Here is a 24,646-nt window from a genome sequence, read left to right on the forward strand (position 1 = left end):
AAATTAACTTTCTTTTTCTCCTTGGATACCTCTGTGTTTTTTTTTAATTTGAGTAGCATCCCTCACAGTACCATGTGAGAAAATCCCTAAAGCTATCTATGCCTGGTACAGCATGACTGTAAATGACTGAGGCTATCTAGGTCACTGGGGAAGTTTTGTTCATTGGTAGATGACAATGTTTTTCATGCTCTCTGATAAGAGATCTATTTGCTTTCTTTAACCTATGAATAAACCTTCCCTCACTGTGTTTTATGAGCTGCGTGCTGGCAAGAAGAGTTGGTGACAACACTCTGGGTGTTGTTATAGGGTGAAGTTCTCAGGTTTTCCAGGTGAGGTCTGTGATTCAGTGAAGTGAGAAGCAGCACGTGTGAGACTGACATAAAGTTTCCCTACATGAGCACAAAGTTGAGGCGGTGGGTGTTCAGCTACAATAACGTCCTTGGCTATGAATATTCTCCCTTAGAAGAATCACACTGCTCTGAGAGTATGCATACTCTTTAGGATTTCTTTCTGTTCAAGTCCTCTAAAGAAAAGGCAGGGTGGGGTAGGATACCTCACCTTTCACAGAGCAAAATAAATAAACAAACAAACAAATTGATTAATTAATAAGTGAAAATTTGAAAAAAAGGCCTTTTTATTTCTTATACTTTGTTGTTGTTGTTGTTATTTGGTTGTATCTAACTCTTCGTGACCCTGAGGACCATAGCACATCAACCCTGTCCATGGGGTTTTCTTTGTAAAGATACTGGAGTGGCTTACCATTGCTTTCTCCAGTGGATTGAGGCAAATAGAGGTTAATTGACTTGCCCAGAATCACACAGCTAGTAAATGTGAATCTGGATTTGAACTCAGGTCTTCCTAACTCTAAGCCCAGTGCTCTGTCCACTGCTGCCTCCATACTTTGTCTTGTTGTTGTTCAATCATTCAGTCACGTCTGACTCTATGTGACCCTGTAAACTTTTATCCGTGGGGTTTTCTTGGCAAAGATACTGGAGTGCTTTGCCATTTCCTTCTCTAGTGTGTACCCATTTTACAGATGAGGAACTGAGGCAAATAGGAGGTAAATGACTTGCCCACGGTCACACAGCTAGTAAGTGGCTGAGGCCCAATTTTAACTCTGATCTTCCTTATTCCAGGACCCGTACCTAGCTACCTCCATGCTTTGTCTTAACCTTTCACTAAGAGCAGATCCAACCATAAAATTCCCTATTCAATCAAATCCAGGAGCTTCCGGTTGCCTCTAGGTGAAAAAGATAAACTCCTTTGTTTAGTATTGAAGCTCTTCACAACCTTGCCTCAATTTACCTTTTTAGTCTCATTGGACATTACTCCACAGTAATGTAAAGGAAAACAAATTGGAAAGACTTAAACCTTATATCAAAGCATTCATGACTCCAGAAAACCAATGATAAAGTACATCTCCTTCCTCTTAACACAGGAGTAATAGAATAGGGGTACAGAATAGAACATACATTTTCAGATGTGTGGATCCAACGTAGGGATCTTTCACTTGACAAAACTTCAGAGTTCTGATCAATATAGTGACTAATCATGACTTCAAAAGACATGAATAAGGGGCAGCTGGGTGGCACAGTGGATAGAGCTTCAGCCCTGAAGTCAGGAGGACCTGAGTTCAAATCCAGCCTCAGACCAACACTTGACACTTCTTAGCTGTGTGACCCTGGGCAAGTCACTTAACACCAATTGCCTAAAAACAAACAAACAAAGACGTGAATAGCATACTTCCCACTTCTTTGCATAAAGATGATGTAGTAGACATGCAGAAAGAGCAATGTATGTATTTTATGGATAAAGCTGATATTTAATTGTTTATTTGTTTATTCATTTATTTATTTATTTATCTATTCATTCATTGACTATACTTATTGGTTAAAAGGCAAAGTTTCTATTTGAGGCCAGGGAAGCAAGATAGTAGGCAAGAATGCAAGGAAAAAAAAGAACATCAATAGAACATTGAAAAATACACAAAAGAGAGCAGAAGGAAGCTTAGAAAGCTTATAAAAAAAGGTCCGTTTTGTTAATATCATGTTGAATGTAGTAGGTGCTTAAAAAAAGCAAAGCTCATAGTTTCACGTGCAGTCCTCATTACTTTCTTTGTCCTTTGTTTATTGAAATGTTCATGTTGGGTGATGTTTGTTAGACACATAATAAAATAAAAAAATTAAAAAGAAATATTTAGAGTGGGGTGATCTGGGATGAACTTAGTGATCTTATAGTGGGGTAAGTCTTTGAGTAGGATTTTAATTTTATCTCATTAACAATGATTGACTTGGATCATTGTGGATCAATTGGGGATAAATTAGTTGATGCATTTTTTTTCTGTCAGAGATATTTTTTGGTGCTAGGTCAATAAAAAGGGAGTCAGTAGCAGTCTTTCTCCCTGCCTTCCCCTACCTTTTTCCCTTGTCAGAGAGATCTAGAGAATTTAGCACAAGTAAGAGCCTGGAGAGTAGACTATAGTCCCTTAGGGTTAACCAAACTGAGGTACAGCTCTCCTCAGGGGACCTACTAATGATCTCCTCCACCCTTCTACCCCTCAACTTGAAGATCTATTGACCCAAGAGATGGCATCGGTCAAGTCAGTGGTGGAGAAGCTAGAGTTCCTGAATTCTGAATGCCAGCCAGAAAGAGAGATACAGAGAGAGGGAGGGAGGGAGACAGTGACACAGAAAGAGAGAACAGACATACACACACACAGAGGTAGAGAGAGACAGAGACATACAGACAGAGGGAGAGAGACAGAGACAGAGAGACACAGAAAGAGAGAAGAGAACAGAGACAGACACAGGAAGAGAGAAAGAGAGAGACGGAGAGAAAGACAGAGAAAGACAGAGACCCAGAGAGAAGAAAAAACAGAGACAGAGACAGAGAGAGGGAGGGAGACAGAGAGACACAGAACGAGAGAAGAGAGAACAGAGAACAGAGACGGGGGGGGGGGGAGAGGTGGAGGGGAGGGGAGACACAGAGAGGGGAGCTGTGCTCCTGGGCAGTACCAGCTCCCAGCTCCTTGCAGAGAAGCAGCCTGCACATGTGGTCTCCAGAGCTGGAATTGTGGCAAGAGACTTGGACTTTGGCCTTCACTATTACTGCAAATTTTTGAACAGTGAAGTTCTGTTGGGAAGGGAATTGTTTTTCCAGAAACACTAAGTTTGCTTTCCTTCTATAGAGAGTCCAAGCCTTTAGGGTAATACCAATCAATCAATTAATCTACCAATCCATTAACACACATTTATTAAACACGTTCTATGTGCCAGGTACTCTGCCAAGCATTAGAGATACAAAGAAAAGAAAAAAAAACCAGTCCCTGCCCTCAAAGAGCTTACATTCTAACAGGGGAGACATCATGTAAATAAATGGGCACACAGACATATAGACTGGACCTGTGGTTTTATTCTTACAGAAAGCTCTTGGTGAGGAACTTTATATGCTTAAGAGTTTTTGAAGACCCTCCAAAGAGTTTTTGTTTATGTGAATTATATAATCAATACTTACCATATTAGAAATTAAAATGCTTTAGTATTATTATGAAAATATTTTTTTTACCTCAAGGACCCTTGAAAGGGTCTTGAGGACCCTATGGGTTCCCAGACCATACCACTAGCCTAGACTCAGGACTGTGGGACCTAGAGCATTGCAACTTTAAGGAATTTATCCAGGGTCATATTGTAAGGATGTTTCTGAGAAAGAACTTGAACTTGGGTGGTCATGGTTCTAAAGACAGCTCTCTATTCATGCTACCTTTCAAATTGGTACATATAAGATACATACGGAATGGATGAAAGGTAACCTTAGAAGGCAATGCCATTAAGCTAGAGGGCTATATGGCTTTCTGGAATGATTCACTGAAGTGATTCACTGAAATGCCAAGGGGTTGCCTGTCTAGCAACTCCAAATTTATGTATCTTCCAAAGGAAGTCCAAAGAATAGGAGGGGACTAGGAGCCTAGGAGACTGAATAGGGTCATGGATCTCTCTCTCTCTGGCTCTCTGTCTGTCTCTGTCTGTCTCTCTGTCTCTGTCTCTGTCTCTGTCTCTCTCTCTCTCTCTCTCTCTCTCTCTCTCTCTCTGTCTCTCTCTGTCTCTCTCTCTCTTTCTGTGTTTGTTCTCTCTTCTCTCTTTCTGTGTCTCCTGTCTCCCTCTCTCCCTTCTTCTCTCTGTCTCTGTCTGTCTGTCTGTCTTTGTCTCTCTCTGTCTCTGTCTCTGTCCAGGACTCACCAGAGAGGGAGAGAATTGTATGAATGATTTATGGAACATTCTGCATTTTTCTGTGAGGTGAAATAAAGGCCATTTTGTGCCCCATATGTGTTATTATTGAATGTTTGTAAAAGAGTTGGGGACCCTTTTACTTGCATCTTTGGGGTCCTAGATGTGAGATAAATTTGATTATAGTCTGAATTTCTCAAGAGCAAATCTGGATGGTAGAAAAGTAAGCCAAAGAAACATTATTAGTAGTAGTATCATTAATTATAAATTAATATTACTTGTTATTAATGTTATACTGTTACTAGCTATTATTATAACTAGCACATATATAGGGCTTTAAGGTTTATAAAACATTTTACGTATGCTATTTAGTTTGTCCTCACACAACATCTGTGAGGCAGATTTTATTTTATAGATGGGGAAGCTGAGGCTGAGGGAGGTACTCATCCGGGGTCACATAGTGAATAAGGGTCCAAGTCAGAATTTGAAACTCATGCCTTCCTGACTCCATGTCCAGCACTTTACTGCTCACCTTGCTGCCTAGACATTGGCTGCCCCACAAGGTAGAACCTAAACCATGTGAACACAGGCAAGTGGACCTGGGTCGTGGGTCACATGTGGACATTTCCTCATTTGGAATTTTACTACCAAGAGAGGGAAATTTTTTCTGCTCTTACTAACAAAGTGTCATTCAGAGAAGATGTTATAATAGCTCAGATATTATGTATTTTCGGAGTAGATAGGAAGAGAGGGAAATTTAAAATGTCTTAATCTGAGGAGAGGGGACAGAAAAGAATAAGAATGAGAAAGTGTGTATCACCTTCTGATAGAATGATTGAAAAAGATAAAACTCAGTTATAAAGTTGAATTAAAATGGACTGTTCTCCAATGAAAACTAGGGAGGGGGAAGGAAATTGTTTCAACTAGAAAGAGAAGGGACATTTTTATCAAACAAAAGGTAGAAATTATCAGAAAGCAAACTAGATGTTTGATTATACACGAAGGAATGTTATGTGACAAAAGCACTACCTTTAAAATTAAAGGAAAATAAACAGATAGTGAAAAAATATTAACAATAGACACAAGGAAAGTCTTAGTGAAGTTCTAAGCTTTAATAGCTATTTAATAGCTTTATTAACTTAAAATGCACTGATTTTAGAGTACCCTGTATATAATAGAAGTATCTTATAAAAATTCAGGCATCTATAAAGTTGATCTATATTCCCCAAATGATATTAACAGTTTTCATAGAAGTAAATACAAACTGCTAATAACCACATTAAAAAATGTTTGTCAAAGAAAAACAAGTCAAGACAACCTTAAGTTACTACCACATGACTACCAGAATATAAAAAATAAGAAAAGAATCTTGGAGAAATGAGAAAACAAGAATAAACCCTAACGTATTGTTGGGGCAGCTAGGTGGTACAGGGGATGATGCACTGGGCCTAGAATCAGGAATTCCATCTTCATGAGTTCAAATCTGGCCTTAGACATTTACTAGCTGTGTGACCCTCAGTTCTTTATCTGTAAAATGATCTAGAGAAGGAAATGGCAAACCATTCCAGTATCTTTGCCAAGAAACCCCCCAAAATAGGGTCATGAAGAGTCAGACACAAGTGAAACAACCGAACAATACATTGTTGGTGGTACTGTAGATTGGTGCAAACATTTCAGAGACTAAGGGCTTTCCAACTCTACATTCTATGAATTCATCACTTACCCTCCAAAACCTGCCCTTCCACCTTAGTCCTCTATTTCTGTTGATGGTACTACCATCCTCCCAGTCAACCATGCTTCAAACCTTAGTTTTCCTTCTTCTTCATCCTTTCATATCCCATCATTTGCTAAGTCTGTTTCATCTCCAGAACATCTCTTGAATCTGTCCCCTCCAATCTTACTCTCACTGCCTTATCTGTTCAGACCCTTGTACACCTTGTCATGTGAAGTGCAAGATGCACAAATTTAGAGAATCCATCCCAAATGTTCACATGGACTATTTGTGCCCGACCTGGGGTAGAGCATTCCTGAGCTCACATTGGTCTGATCAGTCATGGTCAGATACACTGTAATTTGACTGTCATTTTGGTCCTCTTCAAGAACAAAGGACAACAACTAATCAACCTCAAGCTGACCCTTCGTTTCCTATAATACCCCCTCCCCAGGATGTGCCCAAATCCATCAGAAACATCAATCATCTTTCCCTCTGATCAAATTTTACTTGACCAACAGTGCATCCCTTAGGAAGATACTACTTTCTAAGATGACAACTAATAGATCTAATATGCAAAGATTGTGTTACTATATTAATAGATTCATGTGTTTATCTCTTATTTGCATTTCAATCAAGGCTTTCTGGAAGCCTTACTACCTTATTAACTGGCCAGCAGTTAGCTCCAGTTCTATCCACAGCATAGGATGTATAGCAACTGCAATTAGCATGCCAAATCAGTGAAAGGATTTAGTGACTACAGCCACTCCAATGAGTAACTGAACCTTGGAAACTTCTAGAATTTATAGCAGACCTAGTGGAGCTCCATTTAATCGGGAATTGTTGTGTCTCTGATTGCACATCATGCAGGCAGACATCTATACTGCTTATGCATAGAGATAGCTCTGAAGGCAAAACAACAGGACTCATAGATTGGGGACATACATTAAACACATAAATAATCTGTGGCTGGGTTCGGCATTAGTCATAGTCCTAGGGAGTGGCCTTGCCATGAAGGTTAACATTCAAGTCAACAATCTAATGTGCCTAATCATAGGGTTCTCTTAAACAATTTTGCATGACAAATGTCACATTGTAATTAAAAGACACAATAATTGTAAGGTGCTTCCAACTCCCCCCGACTTCTAGATGAGGGCTGTTACCTTTCATAACTCAGCTTGATTGGCACTCCCACCACACCCTCTTCACTCATCTCCCTCTCTGTGCTCAACCTTCTGATTTATTATGATGAAAATGATTAACAGGCATGTTTATTTAATCTACATCTTGAATGTCTTTGTTGTCAGTGATGTTGTCCACTCCTGGAGGGCAGGGGCTGATAGTGTTCAAAACGGTGCCAGGCATAGCATCCTTGTGGTACTTAGCACATTGCTTATTCCTTTGCTTTATGGTGGAAAGAATGGCAGAGATCTTTGCTTTGGCACTTACTAGTTGCATGTTCTTGGGTAAATCATAGAATCACAGATTTAGAGTTGAAAGGGGCCTCAGAGACCATCTAGTTTAACCCATTCGTTTTATTATTTTTTTTCAATGAACAACCACCTATTTTCTCTCCTTCCTACCTTTCCCTACCATTGGGAAAAAGGAAGAAAGCAAAAGAAAATCCTTGTAACAAATATATATTGCCAAGCTAAAGAAATTCTGGCTTTGGTCATGTCTCAAAAATGTATGTCTCCATCTGCATCTCGAGTCCATCATTTCTTGGGTAGCATGCTTGATCACCAGTCCTCTGGAATCATGGTTGGTAACTGCATTGATCAGAGTTCTTCAGTCTTTCCAAATTGCTTGTCTTTCCAATTTTGTTGTTGTATACATTGTTCTGCTGGTTCTACTTACTTCACTTTGCATCAGTTCCTATATCTCTTCCTAGGTTTCTCTGAACCTAGCTCATCATTTCTTATGAAACAATAACATTTCATTACATTTATAAGTCATAATTTTCTCAGCTATTCCCTAGTTGATGGGCATCGTTTTCATTTCCAGTTCTTACAAAAGGTTGCTAAAATATTTTTGTCCATATGAGTCTTTTCCCCTCTTTCTTTGATCTCTTTAGGGTATAGACCTCATAGACCTAGTAGTGGTATTGTTGGGTCAAAGGGCATGCACAATTTAGTGACTTTGGGGGAATGACTCCAAATTGTTTTCTCAAAAGGCTAGACCAAGTCACAGCTCCGCCAACAGTGCATTGATGTGCCTGTTTTCCCACAGCACCCCCATCACTTGTCATTTTCCTTTTTTATATAGATCTTTGCCAATCTGATGGGTGTGAAGCAGAACCTCAAAGGTTTTTTTAAAATATATATGTCTCTAATAGTTATTTGGAGCATTTTTTCATATTGATGCATTCCTTTTTATAGATGATGAAACTGAGAAGCATAGAAGGGAGGTGACTAGTTTCATGTCATGTAGGTAGCAAAGACAGTATTTGAACCAAGGTCTTCTGGGACAAATATGGGACTCTTTCCCCCGAACCATACTGCTTTACTGCCTCTGTTATTTCACCTCTCTGGGCCTCAGATTCCTCATTTGTAATATGAGACTAGAAGACCTCTAATGCCTCTGGCAGCTCTAACAGTTCGTGATTTTAATTAGACACTAAATCCTTTCATTGACTTGGCATGCTGATTGCAGTTGCTATACATCCTATGCTGTGGATAGAACTGGAACGAACTGCTGGCCAGTTCTAATATAAAATCTGAGAACATTTCAGTCTATAACCAAATTTGGTTATAGATATAGATAAACATCAATATTTAGCTGGTTAATCCCCATGACTCACAAGTTCCATGCCTCCTAGGGACCACAATATATTTAGTAATCTTTGAATGTTGGATCCCTGGTGTTGGATCTCATGGATGTCAGGTAACTGACTCTAATCATTCACCATAGGAGTATATTTTAATAATAATAATAATAATAGCCAACATTAAGATTGCACATTAAGATTTGCAAAGTGTGTTGCATATATGATCTTCATTGATTTTCATGCCAACCTTTTGTGATTGATGCTATTATTATCCCCATTTTAAAGATGGGGAAATGGTCTGAAAGCAGTTAAGTGAATTGCCCAGGGTTACACAGCTAGTAAGTGTCAGAGGCTGGATTCAAATTCAGGTTTTCCTGATTCTAAATTCAGTTCTCTATCTAACGTGGCAATTTAAATTAAGGGATAGCATTAGGACTATCTCCCTTCCTACTACTCTCTTATCCAGTACTAGATGCTAAGAATAGGCAAGAAGATGTTTCAGTGCATACAACACTGACTAGCAAGAATGAGTCCAACTGGTTGCCTTAAAATGTCTTCTATGGTTAAGATCGTGACTTATAGCCATCTTCTGCACTGGTTTCAAATTATGTCTTATTTTGAATTCTTACCTAAGTTCCATTTGATTCATCACTTCCCAATCTGCTTCAAACTATGCTACCTCTAGTGAGACCATCAACTCCACTTCCAACTGACTGATATCCTGGACTCAGTCTCTGGGTCCCTCAGCTCTGAGAATTTTATACTGAAATGAGGATGAACACTTCATCTTTGTAAATCTCCACCTCTATTTTCACTCCACTCCCCCTCTTTCCCCCCTTTTCCAGTTTTTATGTATTTTATATATTGTCTGGGCAGCGAGGTAGTGCAGTAGAGTGCTGAGCTTGGAGTCAGGAAGCCTCATCTTCTTGAGTTCAAATCTGACCTCAGACACTTACTAGCTGTTTGACCTTGGACAAGTCATTTAACCCTATTTGCCTCAGTTTCCTCCTCTATAAAATGAGCTAGAGAAGGAAATGGCATATTACCCCAGCATCTTTGCCAAGAAAACCCCAAGTGGGTTCACAGATATGACTGAAATGACTCAACAACAACAACAACAGAGACTGTAAGGTCCTTGAGCTTAAGTTGGTGCCATAATGGAAGGACAGTTGAGGTTAGAAAGGCTTGAGTTCAAATCCTGCCTCAGATACTTATCAGCTCTGTGACCCTGTGCAAATCACTTAATCTTTTTCAGCTTCAGTTTCCTTACCTATAGAAGAGATATAATAATATACCTACCTCCCAGGATTGTTGTGAGGATCAAATGAGATAATGATATACATAAAGTGTTTTTAATAGAGCTTTAGTATTTCTTAAAGCTCTATATAAATGCTAGCCATCATTATGACATCATGACAGCAAAGATTGTCTCATTTGCTTATACAATATTTGCATCCCTACACTTATCAATGTGACTGGCATATAGTAGATGCTTAAAGAATGTTTGCTCTCTCTCTTTCTCTCTCTGTAGATACTTTATGTGTATATATATATATGTATATATGTATGTGTGTGTGTGTATATATATATATATATATACCCAGAGAGAGAGAGTCTCCATCTATCTATCTATCTATCTATCTATCTATCTATCTATCTATCTATCTATCTGTCTGTCTGTCTGTCTGTCTGTCTGTCTGTCTGTCTGTCTGTCTGTCTATCTGTGGTACATAACTCCTAGTGATTGATATGAGGACAATTGAATCAAGTCTCTGTGTCACCTGACTTCTGCCTTTGCCAGTGAAATTGCCAGCGCACTTATAGAGGGGACAGATCCAAAAGTGAGCTCACCAATTAGATAAACAGCCTAGGCTGGCTATGATTCCACAACATCATCATTACTTGCTTACTATCATGATTCAATCAATCAATCAACAAAAAACTCTGTTTTGCGTCTGCTGCCCTGCCCTGTTTCAACTCCAAAGAACAAAATGCCCTAGCACTGGGTCCCTCTGGTGTCTTCTCCCTCTCCCACCTTCCCACCTCACCTGCCAGCTTTCCTGCCTCGTTCTGTGTTGTTTTCCCCTTAAAGGTATAGGATCCTTGAGGGCAAGGAATGTCTTTCTTTTTATTAACCGTATCCCCAGCTCTCAGCACAGTTTATGGGACATAGTTGTACTTCATAAATATTTCTTAGGTTATTGGGGTGTATGGAGTGTTCTGGGAGGACTAGCACCTCTGGGTGTGAGGGCTTGTCCAGTCCTTTTCAGGGCTGCTCATCCACCTTTGGTGTCTACCTTCACTGAACTCCCACCTGTGGCTCCAAGAAGCTGTAGCATGTGCAGTGGCCACACCCTAGTAAAACTGTCTCAGCAGACAGGTTAAACCAGGTTGAAGGTGACTGACAGGTGTCAAACCTTTTGGTGAGTTGGGGGATGTCTAACCCAAGCATGTGAAGACTTCCCCTGGCAGAATAGGCAGATGAGAACAATTTGTTCCAATGGCTGTGAAGATGACTGAAGCAGTTACTGTAGAGCTTACAGCTTGGTCAGATACGGAAGATGCCAAGGTCATCCACTTCATCCTGGGCCATCACCAGTTTTCTTGTTTGTTTTTGTTTTTGTTTTGGTTAGGTAATGGGGTTAAGTGACTTGCCTAGGGTCACAGAGTTAGTGTTATGTATCTGAAGCTGGATTTGAACTCACATCCTCCTGAATCCAGGGCCAGTGCTCTATCCACTGCACCACCTGGCTGCCCCATCATCACCAGTTTTCTTGACTTTTATTCTGCCACTGGACTTCGATGACTCTGGAAGAGAGAGTGAGGCTGATGACTTTGTGCAACTCTGCCTCACTTAATATTCAATTTATAAGTCAAGACATCACCTGTGATGCCATCAGTCCTCTCCAAAACAAAGGATGAACAACAGTTAGATTATTGAATAAAAAACATTTATTAAGGGTCTACTATGTGCCAACCATATTGGGTCCTGAGGAAACAGACAAATTGAAACAATCCCCACCCTCAAGGAGTTTACATTCCATCTTTGCATGATGTCCATGGGCTCTGTAGCAACACAGGATGACTCCCCTCTTCCCCCTCTGCCCCACCCCCAAACCACCACAATGCTGACATAAGGGGAAGAGAAACAAGCCTAAATAATGCAGCCACCACTTTCACATTGCATCTTTCAGTCTCTGCTGTATATACTCTCTATTGTATATTGTATATACTCCCTATTGACAAGCCACACACAATCAGATACTTATTAGCTCTGTGACCCTGCCAGACTTAGTCTACACCACTGGGATGGTGGAGGTTCTCATTTCAGCTTAGTGGCATGCCCTTAATTCTCCATCAATTCTACCTTGGACTCAGAGGGCTTGAACTAGAAGACAGCTCTGGTAGCAGAGCAGCTTATAAAAAGGCAGGCAGTCACACAGGACAAAGGAGACCACAATATATAATTCTCCACATCCACCAAACTCTCTGAACAATGGTGGCCTTTCTAATCTCTAGAACCTTTAAATATCCTAGCACATTTGCTACTCTGCAATTTTCTGGGTTATTCCTGAGGGTTTGCATAGAACAATGCTATAGAGATCTCACTGGAGGCACTAGAGCAGAGAAAACTTAGAGGGATCATAGTCATCATATTAGCATGATTTGCCAAGTGTTGTATAAGTATTATGCCATTTTATCCTTGTGATAACCCTGGAAGTAGGTGCTACTATTATCCCCATTTTACAGATTAGGAAACTGAGGGAGAGGTTAAATGACTTGCCTAGTGTCTCCCAGCTAGTAAGTATATGAAACTAGCTTTGAACTCAGATCTAGTCTGACTCCAGGTCTAGAGCTGCGACCACTGAGTCATTGAGTTGCCTCATTTTTTTTAATTTTTTTAAATATAAATTTATTTATTTTTAGTTTTCAACATTTACTTCCACAAGATTTTGAGTTCCAAATTTTCACCCCATCTCACCCCTCCCCCCACCCCAAGATGGCATGCATTCTGAATATCCCTTCCCCTAGTCTGTCCTCTCTTCTATCTCTCCCCCCTTCTCTTATCCCCTTCCCCTTCTATTTTCCTGTAGGGCAGGATAGACTTCTGTACCCCATTTCCTGTATTTCTTATTTCCCAGTAGCATGTGAAAACACTTTTTTAAACATATGTTTTTAAAACTTTAGGTTTTAAATTTTCTCCCTTCCTCCCTCCCCACCCACCCTCATTGAAAAGGCAAACAACTCAATATAGGTTATACACAGTTATGCAAAACACTTCCATAGTAGACATGTTGTGAAAAACTAACTCTATTTCCCTTAATCCTATCCTGCCCTCCCATTTATTCTATTCTTTCTTTTGACCCTGTCCCTCCTCAGAAGTATTTGCTTCTGATTACCCCTTTCCCAATCTGCCCTCCTCTCTATCATCCTCTCTTTTCCCCCTATTTTCCTGTAGGGTAAGACAGATTTCCATACCCAATTGAATGTGTATGTTATTCCCTCCTTAAGCCAAATCCTATGAGAATAAGATTCACTCATTCCCTCTCACCCCCCGTTTCCCCTCCACTGTAAGAGACTTTTCTTTTCTTTGTTTTTTTTGTGAGATAATTTACCCCATTCTACCTCTCCCTTTCTTTTCTCCAGTATAATCCTCTCTCATCCCTTAATTTTATTCTCCAGATATGACCCCTTAATCTTCAACTCACCCTGTCCTCCCTACTATTATCTATCTATCTATCTATCTAATCTATTTCTTCTATCTATACTAATACTGACAAAGTCTCATGAGTTATAAATATCATCTTTCCATGCAGGAATGTAAACAGTTCAATCTTAATAAGTCTCTTATGATTTCTCTTTCCTGTTTACCTCTTCATGTTCCACTTGAGTCTGTATTTGAAAGTCAAATTTTCTATTCAGCTCTGGTCTTTTCATCAAGAATGCTTGAAAGTCCTCTATTTCACTGAATGACCATTTTTTCCCCTGAAGGATTATACTCAGTTTTGCTGGGTAGGTGATTCTTGGTTGTAATCCTATCTCCTTTGCCCTCCAGAATATTATATTCCATGCCCTGCAGTCCTTTAATGTAGAAGCTGCTAAATCTTGTGTTATCCTGATTGTGTTTCCACAGTACTTGAATTGTTTCTTCTGGCAGCTTGTAATATTTTCTCCTTGACCTGGGAACTCTGGAATTTGGCTATAATATTCCTAGGAGTTTTCCTTTGGGGATCTCTTTCAGGAGGAGATCTGTGGATTCTTTCAATTTCTATTTTGCCCTCTGGTTCTAATATATCAGGGCAGTTTTCCTTGATAATTTCTTGAAAGATGATGTCTAGGCTCTTTTTTTGATCATGGCTTTCAGATAGTCCAATAATTTTTAAATTCTCTCTCCTGGATCTATTTTCCAGTCTGTTTTTCCAATGAGATATTTCACATTGTTTCTATTTTTCATTCTTTTGGATTTGTTTTACAGTGTCTTGATTTCTCATAAAGTCACTAGCTTCCAATTGCTCTATTCTAATTTTTAAGGAAGTATTTTCTTCAGTAATCTTTTGGACTTCCTTTTCCATTTGGCCAATTTTTTTTTTAGGGCATTTTCTCCTCATTGGCTTTTTGGACCTCTTTTGCCATTTGGGTTAGGCTATTTTTAAGGTGTTATTTTCTTCAGTATTTTTTTGGGTCTCCTTTAGCAAGCTGTTGACTTGTTTTTCATGATTTTCTTGCATCACTCTTCCCAGTTTTTCCTCTACTTCCCTTACTTGCTTCTCAAAATCCCTTTTGAGCTCTTCCAAGGCCTGGGACTGATTCATATTTTTCTTGGAGGCTTTGGATGTAGGAGCTTTGATTTGTTGTCTTCTTCTGGTTGTATATTTTGATCTTCTTTGTCACCAAAGTAAGATAATATAGTCTGACTCTTTTTGCACTGCTTGCTTATGATCCCGGCCAATTACTTGAGTTTTAAACTCTTTGTTAAGGTAAGAGTCTGCTTCCAATGTGGAGAATGTATTGTCCCAAACTTCAGGGGTTTATACAGCTGTTTTCAGAGATACTTGCAGGGACCTGTAAATTTTCAGTTCTTGCAAGGTGGTATGATAAGTGGGGGGGTGTTTACTCTTTTCCTGGCCTGTGACCACAAGTACTCCTTTCTGTCTTGTAACTGTGAGGAGGGTTTTCTCTCCACAGCCACTATAAGCTCCACCATGCCAGCGCTCCTCCTCACTACCTCCACCAGAACTGTGACCCAGATCCAAGCACAGGCAAAGCAAGAGATTCCTGCCTCAGCACTGGCAAAGAGATCCCTGCAATCCCTCTCTGATCAGCCACTGGATTCCTCTCAGTTTGCCGGAAGCTCAGGAGGCAGCTGCCCCCCCCAGGGCCACACTCTTGGGGAATGGAGCTGAGACCCTGCGTTCCTCTCTCAGCACGGCAGAAACAGACTTTTCTTCTAAGTTGTCTTTGGCATTTGTGGATTGAGGAGTCTGGAAACCACCACAGCTGCCTCCAATTCAGTCCTCTGAGGCCTGTTCCAGGTTTGCTGAGGCCGGCATGCCCACGCCGCGCTGTGCTCCCAGCCTGGCAACATATACCTTTCTGATCAATCATCCAAGTTGTCTTGGGCTGGAAATTTGTTTCACTCTGTCTTTTTGTGGGTTCTGCTGCTTTAGAATTTGTTTAGAGCCATTTTTTATGAGTATTTGGAGGGGTTTGGGGGAGAGCTCAAGCATCACTGCTTTCACTCCGCCATCTTGGCTCCATCCTGAGTTGCCTCATATGATCCTTATAGTCGATCCCCTTAATAAAAGGATTTGTTCTATGCAGTTTGGATTCAGTCAAATGGCTACACTTGAGGATCTAGAGGGCCACATACGGCCTCCAGGCTGCAGGTTCCCCACCCCTGCATTACATCATAAATTTAGAGCGGGAAGGACTTTAGAAATCATTCAGTCTAATTCTCTCATTTAATAGAGATAGAAATTAAGACTTAGAGAGATAAAATGATTTGCTGAACTAACATTATACAGACAGCAAGTAGCAGAGCTAGCATTCAGACTCAAGTCCTCTTACTGCAAATCCAAAACTCTTTCCACCGAAACATGCTGGCATTGTCCTGTTCCTGTTCCTGTTCAGGCATTTTTACTCATGCCCAGCTTTTCATGACCCTATGGGGTTTTCTTGGCAAAGAGACTGGAGTGGTTTGCCATTTCCTTCTCCAGCTCATTTTCCAGATGAGGAAACTGAGGCAAACAGGGTTGAGTGACTTTCCCAGGGTCCCATAGCTAGTTAAGTATAAGAAGTTGGATTTGAATTCAAGTCCTTCTGAGCAGACTAGGCACTCTAATCCCTTACGTCATGGGCTGTCATCAAACATCAGCATGGTTGTCATGGGGAAAAGGGAGTTTATTTATTCTGCTTGGTCTTAGAGTGAGGATTCTTTGCCTTATTTGTGTCATGGACCCCTTCAGCAATCTGGTGAAGCCCTTCTTAGATTAACATTTTTTGTTTGTTTGTTTGTTTTGTTTTTCCTAGGCAATGGGGTTAAGTACTTGCTCAGGGTCACACAGCCAGTAAGTGTCAAGTGTCTGAGGCCAAATCTGAACTCAAGTCCTCCTGACTCTGGGGCCGGTGCTCTATCCAATGTGCCATCTTTCTGCCTTGGACTAACATTTTTAAATGAATAAAACAAAATAGGATTACAAAGAGATTGATTATATTGAAAATTATAGAAATATATTTTTAAAAATTAAGTTGATAGATATTAAAAACCTCTGTTGTAGAGGGTAGAAGAGGGAAATTATATAGGGAGGCAGAATTTGGCTTAGTATGATGCCAAATTTCCCAACAACAAGGATTGTCTAAAAGGGAGCATCCCTTCCCTGAATGACTCTAGCAGGAGGCTGAGTAACTATAACCACTCCTTGGGTACTGTAGAGGGGGAGGGTTTGACTCTATGTTTCTGTTAAACTGCTCCCCATGAAGTAGTGGGGAGGGGGAAGAGAATGGCAGAGAAAAATTGCATTAGGTATAGTAATGTCAATGTCAGGACACCGTCTGCTGAGATGACGAGTGATTTTTTTTTTATTAACAGTTTATATATATATTTTTTTGGTTTGTTTTTTGCTAGGCAATGGGGTTAAGTGACTTGCCCAAGGTCACACAGCTAGTGTCAAGTGTCCGGTCTGAGGCCAGATTTGAACTTAGGTCCTCCTGACTCCAGGGCCTGTACTCTATCCACTGCCCCACCTAGCTGACCTGATGGGTGATCTTTAAGGTGAATTATGAACATGAGCCTCTGCTGAGTGGACCAATACAATGTCTTGCCATAGGAGGAACTCAGTCAATACTACATAAGTGAATGAATGACCAGATGAAAGTTTTAATGTTCATTGTTTTTAAAGGGGGAAGGGGGGAAGAGAAGGGGCTGCTCCTACGGTCATCTTTCCCAAGACCTTGTTTTCTTAAAGCATTTTGTCAGAATAGTTTATTGGCATGAAATATGGCAGTTTCATACATTTTCTGATACCAAGAAACAAAGACATAATCTACAGTAATGCAGAGTATTGCCGAGACCTTGTTTTTACATCGCAGCCTTTCCTATTTCTCTTTCTCCCTTAGCCAGGAATTCCTCTCTATGTTTTGCTTGCCTCACAACAGTTAGTACCAAGCTTATAAGCAGAGTAGCCCAGGGCAGTCTACCACTATGTTCTTCTGTTAGACTTCCCACTGGACCTACTTAAGAACCCAGAGAATCCTAGGGCCAACTTATGATGGAGATTTTTTATTTCAATTTAGTGGCATTCCCCTAATTTTCTATTGCCTCTACCTTGTGTATAGAGGGCAAAAACAAGAGAACCCTGGAAATAAAGTAACATACAGGGTGCAGTTTTAAGATCGTAATGCACTAAGACTTTGGGGGCACTCTGTATTCTTATAACAGAGGTGCTGTCTGGAAAGCAATTATAAAGGACAAAGGAGATGAACTGGGAGCGGCCAGGGTAGAGAACGAAAGAAAATAAATACAACAATAATAAGGTTTATTGGTTGGGGAGAGTCAACTATAAAAGGCAAAGCTGCTCAGGTCCTCTTATTTTCCACCTGGCCACCAGGGAAGCCGAAATCACAATGAAGTCCCAGCTGGTCTTCCTTAATCTTGTGTGCATGCCCTGCAGCACCCACTTGGACAGGCTGTAACACCGGCACTGAGGGCCTTTAGACAGATGTGCAAATGCTAAACGCATGATAACCAGAGTCTGTACCACCCTATGTCTGCTCAGAAGAGTCCCGGGTGTTTGTTAGGGAAAGGTGGCGCTCAGTTGGTGAACTCTACCCTCTGTTACATTGAACTTCAGCAGCATCCTGGATAAACAGCCCTGCCACAGAGGTTTTATAATTCAGGGGCAACATTCACGTTCCTGTATCCTTTGATATCCTTAAATTTGTTGCTCTTCAGATTGGCTTGGATCTGCCTCTGGCCGCTCTTGAAGGGGACGGTTTTAACAGTGACGCTGGCCTTACTTTGAGGTTTGAGGATTCCAATCCTAAGGCAAAGAATGGAAAATGTCAGTAAAAGCCTTTTCATTCTGATTCCCCACAAGCCCCTTCTTCTTCTTTTTCAAAATGTTTTATTGGTGCTACTTAAAAAAAACAATACTGTCATGCCTTAAGGATTTCCCCTACCTCCACCACACACACACGCACACACTCTTGTACAATTTCCCCCTTGCAGAATAGAATCCTCCTTGTAACAAATAAATGCAATCTAGCAAATCTAGCTCACCACTTTTCTGCCTAGAGGTGGGAGGCACGCTTCATCATTAGTCCCTTAAAGTCTGCATGGGCCACTTCATCGATCAGAGTTCTGAAGCAGCCAAACTCTTTTTCACTCTGCTCTCGGATCTCATCTTTCTGTAGGGCACTCAGAGGCCCTACTCTGAGAACCAGAGTCTCCAGAACAGAGGGCAGTACTAACTCCAAACAGTGTTGGTACTGGAAATACCTGCCTCTGGGACAGGGATCCGGGGACGGGAACCCCCTTCACTTACATGATCTTCAGCTGTTTCTTGAACAGGCCACTGCCTTCCACAGTCAGCACACAATCCCCCACCTCCTCCAAGAGAGGATTTTCAAATATCACTTGTATGGAAAGTGTCTGGCCCAAGATGGCTTCTCCCAGAACCTGAACAGAGAAACCAAAATGCTGATCGTAGGGGAGGCTGTGATAGAAAAGAAATCTATCTGAAGACCTCGTTACCAAGCTCACTTCCAGAAGAGATGGGATTCACAGCCAAACAAATCAGGGTACAGGAAAGAGTTCCTGAATCAGAGAGCTTCACTCAGATTTCTCCACCTAGGGCCAAATCCAGCTGGGAAATAGTCAGGAGGGCCACAAGGTTATTAACATACAATCTGAGTGGCTGGCATTTTTCAAGTTAAGTTTTTACTTTGTTTTTTGTTGGGCAAGTGATTGTATAGGGAGCTTTCTCTACTAATAAAGACCAGCAACTCCTCTGTAATTATCCAGCGTAGTCTCAAGAGCAGCTTGGGGATACCAAGAGGTTAAATGACTTCCCCACAGCCACATAGCAAAAGTACGGCTGAAGTAGGAGTTGGAACTTGGTCTTCCTAATTCCTGAGCCAGTCCACTACCCACTACATCAGACTGGCTCTCTAGTTTTTATTTTTTTTTTTCCTTCCTTCCTTCCTTCCTTCCTTCCTTCCTTCCTTCCTTCCTTCCTTCCTTCCTTCCTTCCTTCCTTCTCTCTTCTATCTCCAATTCATATTTATGTTGTAGTTTAGTCATGTCCAATTCTTAGTGATCCCATTTTTGGGTTTTCTTGGCAATGATACTGGAGTGGCTTGCCATTTCTTTCTCTAGCTCATTTTCCAGATGAGAAAACTGAGGCAAACACGGTGAAGTGACTTGCCCAGGGTCACACAGCTAGTAAGTGTCTGAGGCTGGATTTGAACTGAAAAAGATGAGTCTTCCTAACTCTAGATGGGGCACGTTAGCCATTATACCATCTAGCTGCCCATTCTTTTCTTTCCTCTTTTTCTGTGAGGCAATTGGAGTTAATCTAGTAAGTGTCAAGTGTCTGAAGCTGTATTTGAACTCAGGTCCTCCATACTCCAGGGCAAGTGTTCTATCTATTGCACCACCCATTATTTTCTTAAGTCTAAACAATCAGCTAGGTGGCGCAGTGGAAAGAGTGCACTGCCTGAAGTCAGGAAGACTCATCTTCCTAAGTTCAAATCTAGCCTCAGACATTTAGCTATGTGACCCTGGGCAAGTCACTTAACCCTATTTGCCTCAGTTTCTTCATCTGAAAAATGAGCTAGAGAAGGAAATGGCAAGCCACTCCAGTATCTTTGCCAAGAAAGCCCCAAAATGAGGTCACAAAGAGTTGGACCCAACTGAAAAATGACTGAACAACAATAAAATAATCAGCAAATCAATAAACCGAGTCGTGTTGTGTAGCATTCGTGGTTTCTGAGGTGTAAATGCTCAGTCTGAACTTCTGACAATCAGCTGTTGATAGCTAGAGCCGGCTCCAGCCACCCTGGTTTATAGGTGTGTTATTTCTCTTAACCGAAAACAAGCTTTCTGAAAGCAGGGGCTGATTTGTTTTTGTCTTTGTATCCCTCGCTTAGCCTCTGGTAGAAGCTGAATTAATTGGCTGATTGCAACCAGGGACCAGGGGATGGCCAAAGACTCCCCACGTATGCGTGCTAAGTCCGCTCTCCCTTCGGCAGGCACTCCCCTCTCTGTGTTTCTATCCCCAGATGCATGCATTTTGGTCATGCCTTCCCCTACATTAATCATGATGCTCGGAAGTTCCAAGGTGATGATCTTGTCCACCAGGAACTTCTCTGAACTGTTCATCTCTTCTCCCAGGGCACTGATCCGGATCAGCTTGTCTGGTGACAGAAACTGGTTGTACTGGGAATAGGGGATTGTGCAGGGATATGTCTTGGCTAAAGGGAAAAAAAGACAGAGGCAGAATGAGAGCATCTTAGGGCCTGCATGGGGCCAGGAATGGGCTGTCTTAGGGATAAAGTAGTAGTTTCTAGTGGGTCTCTTTTCTGAGGGTTTGCCTTCTGTATCTAGGGGATCCTTTCTAGGTTGGCCAGGGGTAGTGGCATCTCTGGGGTTGGGGGCTCCTCTGACTAAAATTCTAATAGATGTCTTTTTTACTCAATGTGAGCCTGGCTAGGGCAATGCTCCTATTGCTGATAAGATGCTGTACCATCTCACAGAAGTAGGATCACACCTGCAGAAGTCAATCAGGCCTGGAAATTTGTGAGGACAACTTTTCCATTTTCCTGAAGGCATGGACCAAATAGCATTGGCCCATCTATCCTACCACCCTAAAAATCCTGCCAAATGGCCTGGCATAATTAAAATTTGCTCAGTCAGGTGTGTAGATTATAGGTTTAGAGCTAAAAGGGACTTTGGGGCCAACTAGTCTAACCTCTTGATTTATTCTACATATTATATTAATTATATTAATTACACTATTCTGTTACGGTACCTTTGTTAAGTTATGTCATTCGAGTTACCTTGTTCAGTGTTACCTTTTCTTATGTTGTTAGGTGTTATAACATAATTTAAATTTAAATTTTTTGAGACTAGGTCTCCCTCTCTTAGCCAGGCTATAAGTGCAGTGGTCTCTCATGGGCCCAATCCCGCCACTATTTGGCCTGTATCATTTCCAGTTCTGGTTGGGTTGTCCCTCTTTAGGCAGCCAGGTGCCCCTCTATTCTGGAGAGCTTACCATGTTGTACAGACACCTGGTTAGCCAGGGGTGTTCTGGTAAACATTTGATGAAAAAAGGGTTTAAAAATGTATACTGGACACACTTTTAAATTTAACCTTCACTACTAGCATTTTTCCATCACTTTCTTAAATCTAGACAATCCACAAAATAATAAATGAAGACCTGATATGTAATGCTTGCCAATTTCTGAGGTGTAAATGCTGAAAATTTAATAATCACCTCTTTTAAAAATTTATTTTGTTTATTTATTTTTTTTGGCAAGGCAATTGGGACTCTGGTGCTCCATCCACTGTGCCACCTACCTGCCCCTTAATCTGAGGTGGCATTCTCACCAAACTTCCCAAGTTTAATGGATCCTCAGCCTCTAGGATACCCGGGATGACAGGTACATGACATCATGCCCAGCCTTCCTTCTTATTTTATGGATGAGAGAAACCAAGGTTCAGAGATGGTAAATAACTTACCCCAGGTCACAAAGAGAGTAAGTGTCTGAGCCAAGCTTTGGGCTCTCCAAAGCCAGCAATCTTTCCACTCTATCTTGTCTCCCTGGAAGTCCTCAGTACCTACTTAGCACAGTGCCTCAGATGTTTGATAGATGCTTGTTGAATAGAACTGAACTGAATTTGGCCTTGCATATACATACCTTCATTGGGCATTAGAGCGATGAATGCTGTGTCTTGCCAGAACACAGGCAGGGGACTGCCATCATGGAGCAAGGACTGAGCACTTAGGTTCACCTTAAGGTCCTTGAACTTTTGAACCAAGTTGAAAGTCTGTAGAACAAAGTTTATGTCCAGGCCCATGCAGGCAGGCTCAACCAGCTTGAATTTCAAGCTCACGTCCCTTAGTCCAGCGGGAGAAATCAGGTGTGGGTTTGCCGCTTCTGTTACTGGGAAGGGCTCTACAAGTGAGGAATGTCCTCGGTGACTCTCTGGAAGTCCTCTAGACTGCACTTTCCGAAGGGCCTTCAGAAACACCTCTCGCTCCAGGGGAGAGCCTATATCAATAGAGAACAGGGCCCGGAGATTTAGACTGGGTTGGTCTGGGTGAAATAATACTGATATTACTGAAAGAAATTAGGCCCTTCCCACCCCCTAATACCAGAAAAATCTCTGCAAGGTTATTAAAGTACAGGGTAACTTTAAAAGAACTGAACACTGCAAAAATTGTTACCCATTAACTAGGTTACATATAGGGCAGCTAGGTGGCACAGTGGAGAGAGCACCGGTCTGATAACCAGCTAGACCAGTGATGGGGAACCCCATGACCACATGTGGCCTCAAGGCTGCCAGCTCCTCACCCCTGGGCTAGACTCATCTTCAGGAGTTCAAATCTGGTCTCAGACGCTTATGAGCTTTGTGACCCTGGGCAAGTCACTTCACCCTGTTTGCCTCAGTTCCTCATTTGTAAAATGAACTGGAGAAGGAAATGACAAACCACTCCAGTATCTTTGCCAAGAAAATCCAAAAATGGGGTCATGAAAAATTGGATGAAATGGATTTGTTTTTGTTTAGGCAATCGAGGTTAAGTGACTTGCCCAGGGTCACACAGCTAGTAAGATTCTGAGACCGGGTTTGAACTCAGGTCCTCCTGACTCCAAGGCCTGAGCTTGATCCACTGTGCCACCTAACTGCCCCCTAGTTGGACACAATTGAAAAGTGAGTTAATAACAACAACTAGCTTGCATATGTAGTATGTGCCAAATTGTAGAGTTACATATAACATTTCTTTCTTTTTTTTCTAGATAGTTCCTTTACAAATTGGTTTTGATTACTTATTAAATCATCACTGAACAACCTAATTACTCTTCATTTCTTTTTTAATCGTTTTGTACATTACAGTACCATAGATCTCGAATTAGAAGGTACCTCAGAGGCAGGGTTGTGCTGATAAATATTTAGCAAACAGCTCTCCAGAAGAACAAAGTATACAAGACATACTTACATACTTTTCAGTTCAATCTGTATAATTAACCTCACTCTCAAGCCTAGAGGATCAAAACCTCTCTTGTAAGCATTTTCTAATTTCTGAGGTGTAAGTGTTCACACTGAATATTTAACAATCTAATAATCTCTCAGGAGTCTGGTAGGAGCTGGCTTGAGCACAATCCTGCTCAGAGGTCATCGAATCCAACCCCACACCCCCCATTTTACAGATGAGGAAACTTAGCATTAGATGAGAGATCTAGGCTGGGAGTCAGAGCTAGAAGTGATCTTAGAGTTCATTGAGCCCATCCCCCTCATTTAACAGATGCAGAAATGGAGGCCCAGGGGTGGAGGTGACTGGGGCAAGATTACACAAATCAGAGTAAGAATTAAAGGTTGGATCCAAATCATCCGGGTCCAATTGGCTTCAGTTGTTCTTCAGTGGTGTCTGACTCTTCATGACCCCATGTTTGGTGTTTTCTTGGCAAAGATACTGGAGTAGTTTGCCATTTTCCTTTTCCAGCTCACTTTACAGATGAGGAAACTGAGACAAACAGGGTTAAGTGATTTGTCCAAGGTCATGCAGCTAGTTAAGTGTCTGAAGCAAGATTTGAACTCAGGAAGATGAGTCTTCCTGACTCCAGACCCCGAACTCTGTGCACTATGGCGCCACCTAGCTGCCCTTTTGGCTCCGCAGCCAGGGCTTATTCTACTGTATATAGTATTGCTTCCTTCCATTTTAATAGAGAGCTCACCAATGTTAACTGATGACCCTTTTAAAAGAAGCTGAGTCAACTGAAGGATTTCAGACCCCAGAAGTTAATTTTCGGAACAGTATAGACTAACCCTGGGAAATTCAGGAGAAACTCAGTCTCTTCTAAGTCTCTTCGGAAGACTCAGTTACTAAGACAGATTGTTCAGACTCACATTAGGGCTTGCATGGTAACTGTTCCAGCACCCTTCGTGGGAACCTTTACTAGCATCCTCACCTCCACTCCCATATTCTCCCTGCTCCATATTTTATGGAGTAAAGACAGGATAAGAACACGCAGGGGAAGTATGTGCCCAGACAAACATTACCATTAGTCTTCTAACCCAGGAGTCTGGTTCAGAATCACAGAATTTCAGAGTTGGAAGAGAACAGTGACACTGGTCTCCTTGCTGTTCCGTGCACAAAAGATACTCTATCTCCCAACTTTGAGCACTTTCATTGGTTGTCTCCCCCCACATGCCTGGAATGCTCT

The 24,646-nt window shown here is 41.3% G+C and overlaps 1 protein-coding gene across 1 annotated transcript in view; it reads right to left on the minus strand.

Moving 5' to 3' along the window:
* Positions 1 to 17,752: 17,752 nt before the first annotated feature.
* TGM5 (transglutaminase 5) overlaps positions 17,753 to 24,646 on the minus strand; it is a 48,450-nt gene continuing 41,556 nt past the window's right edge. Inside the window, exons 10-13 of the mRNA XM_021009274.1 lie at positions 22,121 to 22,474; positions 20,514 to 20,674; positions 18,745 to 18,878; positions 17,753 to 18,240 (exon numbers count right to left, since the gene is read on the minus strand). Coding sequence (XP_020864933.1) covers positions 18,087 to 18,240; positions 18,745 to 18,878; positions 20,514 to 20,674; positions 22,121 to 22,474 — 803 coding nt within the window. The 3' untranslated portion in view covers positions 17,753 to 18,086. The remainder of the gene's footprint in view (positions 18,241 to 18,744; positions 18,879 to 20,513; positions 20,675 to 22,120; positions 22,475 to 24,646) is intronic.

The sequence above is a fragment of the Phascolarctos cinereus genome, unplaced genomic scaffold (genome assembly GCF_003287225.1).
Source record: "Phascolarctos cinereus isolate Bilbo 61053 unplaced genomic scaffold, phaCin_HiC Scaffold_3;HRSCAF=262, whole genome shotgun sequence".
Classification (NCBI taxonomy): Eukaryota; Metazoa; Chordata; class Mammalia; order Diprotodontia; family Phascolarctidae; genus Phascolarctos; species Phascolarctos cinereus.